At 44.2% G+C, this 4,661-nt stretch overlaps 1 protein-coding gene across 1 annotated transcript in view; it reads left to right on the top strand.

Moving 5' to 3' along the window:
- The window catches only part of LOC104834777 (V-set and immunoglobulin domain-containing protein 4-like), a 9,323-nt gene extending 5,647 nt beyond the window's left edge, over positions 1–3,676 (top strand). The window contains exons 5-6 of the mRNA XM_010572351.1: positions 965–986; positions 2,140–3,676. Of these exons, the coding sequence (XP_010570653.1) occupies positions 965–986; positions 2,140–2,332 (215 nt within the window). The 3' untranslated portion in view covers positions 2,333–3,676. The remainder of the gene's footprint in view (positions 1–964; positions 987–2,139) is intronic.
- The last annotated feature ends 985 nt before the right edge of the window (positions 3,677–4,661 follow it).

The following is a 4,661-nucleotide window of genomic DNA, read 5'->3' as shown; positions in this document are numbered from 1 at the left end:
GCAGCGCTCATCCCCGTGCTGGGTGCGGGGCCCCGGGTCTGTGCCCCCCCGGCCGGCCCGCTCGGCGGCACGCCGCCCACCGCCGCCCGGGGACGGCCCCGTCCCTGTCGCTCTGCTCAGCACGGGCAGCCGGTGGCTCGCAGACTTACCTGCTCGACCGAGCTCGTCGCTCAGACCCGTTGAGGCAGCCGGTAGCCGGTAATCGCGTCCTGCTGCTCTCAGACACCTGTTTGCACCAGCTGCTGTTTAGTATTTCCCTTGGGACCCGGAGGAAAAGAGCTCACCCCCGATCCTCCCCGTTCAGTACGGATTCATTTCCTTTCCAGCCTTCAGACCTAGGATGTATTTACTGAACGCCTCTGCCTTTTCTGTGCTGACGCCAGAAAGCGCCTGACAGACGCTTTCTTAGCGTCCCCTTTCTCACCACGAGCCCTCGGCAGTGCACAGAGAACACCCTGGGGTTTGGGTTGGGGTTTTTTAATGCTGATGGCCACAGTTTTCTCCTTGTCCCTTTATTTCTTTTATTACCCTTCTACAACTTCGTGCCACCAATTAATAAGAATTATGATCAAATACTCTTTTTGCCCTTTTTCTTTTTTCTTTTTTTTTTTAAAGGAATCCAGAATAACCTCTTTCTGAATTGTTCTTTACTGAACTTCTAATGAATAGAAAAACTGTGGCAACTGGGAACTTCTAGTTTCTAAACTCAACTTTACCTTTGACCTTGGGCAGCCAGTTATTTTGAGCCAGTTGTGCTACAGCAGGGATATGGGTTGTTTTCATTTTCTTGGACTGAATCCTGGGAATAGGAGCCATCACCCACCTAACACGATCTCTACAGCTCCTATTTTTATTCTGTCTTCAGAGGTCACTTTCTTATATCAAGAAGAGACATAGTAGAAACTTTTTTTGTGTGAATATAAATGCAAATTATTGACACACATTCCTGATTCTTCTTTTCCAGCTCAAGTCTATGAAGTAAAATTGTGAGTATAACCCTTTCTCTAGCATATTGATGGGTCTTTGGGGCCTGTACGAGAGCAGGGGGAAAAAAAACACCAAACCCATGGTGCTACTTACCTGTCAGGATGAAAAGCCTCGTAAGCAGCATGGATGAAGAGGTTCAAAGGTAGCTTAGTAGTACATTGGTACTGATGATCTGTGGGCTTTCCACATCAACACATAGTGCAGGAAGAAAGAGCTTTTCCTTTGCAGTATTAGAATCATAAAAATGAGCAAGAATTGTTTATTAACTCCTCAGACCAATGAGGCCTATTGAAGATCGTTGCCAAGGATAAATTCCCAGTGTTTTTTCAAATGCAAAGAACAGGAATTCCCCTTCTACAGAGCTAAGGCTCCCAATGCAGAGATTATACTCTGATTTATCCCTGAAATATCCTTGGCTGAACTTGTCTCTCTTAATCATAGCTGTGACAGGAACGTACAGCTATTTCTAAACTCAAGTTTCAGCATCCTGATCTACTTGTAACCTATGGAAGCTATACTGAAAAGCCTCATAATCCAGTCAAAACATAAAAGGAGAACCACTTATCTAGATAAAAATTGAAGTGCTGATGATTTGAGTGCCATGGTAGAACATGCCAGCAGCATTTGCCCAGGTGCTGTGTTTCCCAAGCAGTTTATAAAGCAACATTTTAAGTAACAGTTGAACCCTGAGCAACTGAACAAGTAGTGTGATGGCATTTCTCCTCAGAGGATTTACCTTCATTTTAAAGATACAAGATACAAAAAGCTACATGGTGGATGTAGTCTGCATGCAGTTCACCATTTACCATTCCTCCACCACTTTATATATATATATATATATATATATATATAATCTTGCAAAGAGCAGTTGTCTGGCTGTGCCATTCCAAGTAATGGTGGTAATCCTTGTGTTGCTTACATACCTTTTGCTGCCTCTGAAACTCTCCCTGGTTTGGAGGCAATGCTGCTATAATGTCCAAGGTTCTCCTGCCACCTAGAAGTAAAGGACAAGATTCTCTCTTATCATAATCCAGTGGCCCAGGTTTACATGGGTTTGAATCAGACAACAATCTTGCTCAAAATCTTGATGGTTGGGAGATGCTTTGTCTGCTCTGGTTGCAACTATTCTTTCATATTGTATTTTGATTTCAGCCATAACTCAAGAACCGCAGCTTCTTCAAGATGTGAAAGTACGGATCATTATGAGGCACCCATCTCCTCCACTGAAAACAACTATGTGATGGAGCCCATGGAAAACAAAAGATATGAAGAAATAAATACAAAAAAGAATGAATATGTTGGAAACACCGAAGAATCTCTATATGAAGTAGGGGACACTGTATGAGAACCAACAGTGCTCTACAGGTAGCAGTCCTGAAGAGTATCTTCATCCAGGCAAAATTTATCTTCCTATTCACCTTTGCCTCTGAAAAATAGGTTGGACAAGAAGTTTTTGCTCCTTCAAAATCTGTGGAGCCTTAACAATCTCTGCTGTGAAAATGCAAACCTCTTTAGGAACTTCAGTTACAGACTGCTGTGTAGATCTTCTGATTTTGCTTTTTTTGCTTCCCTTTCACCACCTGTGTAGAAGAAAGCCCTTTGAAAGCTAGGGTATGCAGATCCCAGGCCAAAAGCACTGTACTAAACTTACTGCTTTACATGACCAAAAGGATCTGCATTCACAGCCTTCATGGGGTGGGAGTAGAACCAGCACCAAGGGCTGCTCAACCTCCCCATCATCTTTGGGTAAGAAGTGCAGAATGAGGCTGGCCTGGGAATCTGCATTTCTCCTCCCACCCACCTCAAGTGCTGCACAGGTGGTAGAATGTCCTTTTAATGTGAGAAAGCCCTTAAAGAAACACTGAAAGATTAAAGCTAGGATAAAACCAGGAACCTTACCATACTAGGAGCAGCAGTACAAAAAGAAGAAATGTCCCGTGCACCCATTGTGCTGTACTCAATGTGCCTTTCTGCAGCACTCGCCATAAGGTCCAGGCATGCTTTCTATAGTTTTGGTGCAGAACAGCTTGGGCGATTCTGATACTGCAACAAGGCACACTTTTTCCAAGTTCACCTTCTCTATTCTCTCATTTAATGCATGTTTAATATTTGAAAGATATTAGATACTTTTCCATAAGTTTGTGGATAGGATGTTTTAACATGCCTACATTATTTTGGTATGAATGTTTTTGCACGACCGGCTCATCTTTAAAATGCCAGCAAGCATTCACAATTACAGCTCCTCAGTAGATATTCATGAATTACTTTCCTCCCACCTTAGAAAGCCTGAAGGGTAAGTACAGAGCCAAAAAGCTGTGTTATTAGTAATTTCTACTGCCCTGAGTAAACCTGTAACATGGATACTGCAGAGTTATGGAAGAACCTTTTTATAGTGAACGACAGGGCAATACCATGTCCAATTAAAAGCCATGCAGACAGATGTAAAACAAAACAGGTGATCTGAGGGGTGAGGAGGCTATCAGTGACACAGGCACAGGATTAGTGGGCCCCCAGATTTGCTGTTCACACTCAGGAAAGATCTGCATCTGCACTTCTCTGCAAGCATCAGCTCAAAATTCACCAGCATTCAAGAAGAGTATTAGGTGCTATTAGGAAAGGCATTCCAGTGCAATAGAAAACAGGACTGTGGTACTGTAAAAACTCATGGAATGCTTCTACCTTATCTATGCATGTACCACAAGTTTTATTTCTCTTTGTTAAGAACGTACTTAAAAATTAAGGTCTGGGAAACCTTGATTTCAAAATGGAAGGGAAACAAACATCTGTTTTGGTTGGTGATGATCTCTTGGAAAAAATTGTCAACGTGTACATGCAGTTTATTGCAATGTGGAGAAGCAGATGAAAATCATTAAACTTCAGGACTGCAAAGTTAGTAGATTTTGTTATACTTCTCTTTATTTTGCCTGTGAAAGTGGGCGTGTGTGAATGTCTGTGTGTGCCCAGGAATTACACTCCTAGGAACATATTAGATCTCTCTACTTGACAGCAGAGGAATTAGTTTAGGATGTAAAAGAAAATGAGTTCTCTTATGAAGTGTGTAAAAAGCCAGTGAAGTCTGACAGTCTTTCTTCCTAAGCAGGAAGGTGAGTAGGGGAGGAGAACTGTTGCTATAGTATTGCAAGGTGCACACAATTATCACTAAAAGGGTTTTCCAGGGAACAACAGAAAAATCATGACTGGTGTGCTGGGTTTGTGTGGCGGGATTTTGGTAGTGGGAGGGACTGCAGGGGTGGCTCCAGGGAGAAGCTGCTAGAAGCTTCCCTGGCTCCAAGTTGGACCTGCCTCTGGCCAAGGCCGAGCCCATCACTGATGGTAGTAGCACTTCTAGGTGAACAGATTTAAGAAGGGGAAACCTGCAGCGGAGAGGGGAGTGGAAAGTGAGAGAAACCCCTGTGCAGATGCCAAGGTCAGTGAAGAAGGAGGGGGAGGAGGTGCACCGGAGGAGGGGACACCCCTGCAGTCCATGGTGAGACGGAAGCCCATGTAGGTGAATGGCGGAGGAGATGCCCAGCTGCCACGAGTGGAGAAGCCCATGCCAGAGGAGGTGGATGCCCCAAAGATGGCCATGACTCCATGGAAAACCCTGCGCTGGAGCAGCCTGTGCCTGAAGGACTGCAGCCTGTGGGAAGAACCCATGGCGGAGAAGTTTGTGG

Source organism: Haliaeetus leucocephalus, unplaced genomic scaffold, assembly GCF_000737465.1.
Source record: "Haliaeetus leucocephalus isolate CR32 unplaced genomic scaffold, Haliaeetus_leucocephalus-4.0 Scaffold340, whole genome shotgun sequence".
Taxonomy (NCBI): domain Eukaryota; kingdom Metazoa; phylum Chordata; class Aves; order Accipitriformes; family Accipitridae; genus Haliaeetus; species Haliaeetus leucocephalus.
This window is presented reverse-complemented; position numbering and strand designations above follow the sequence as displayed.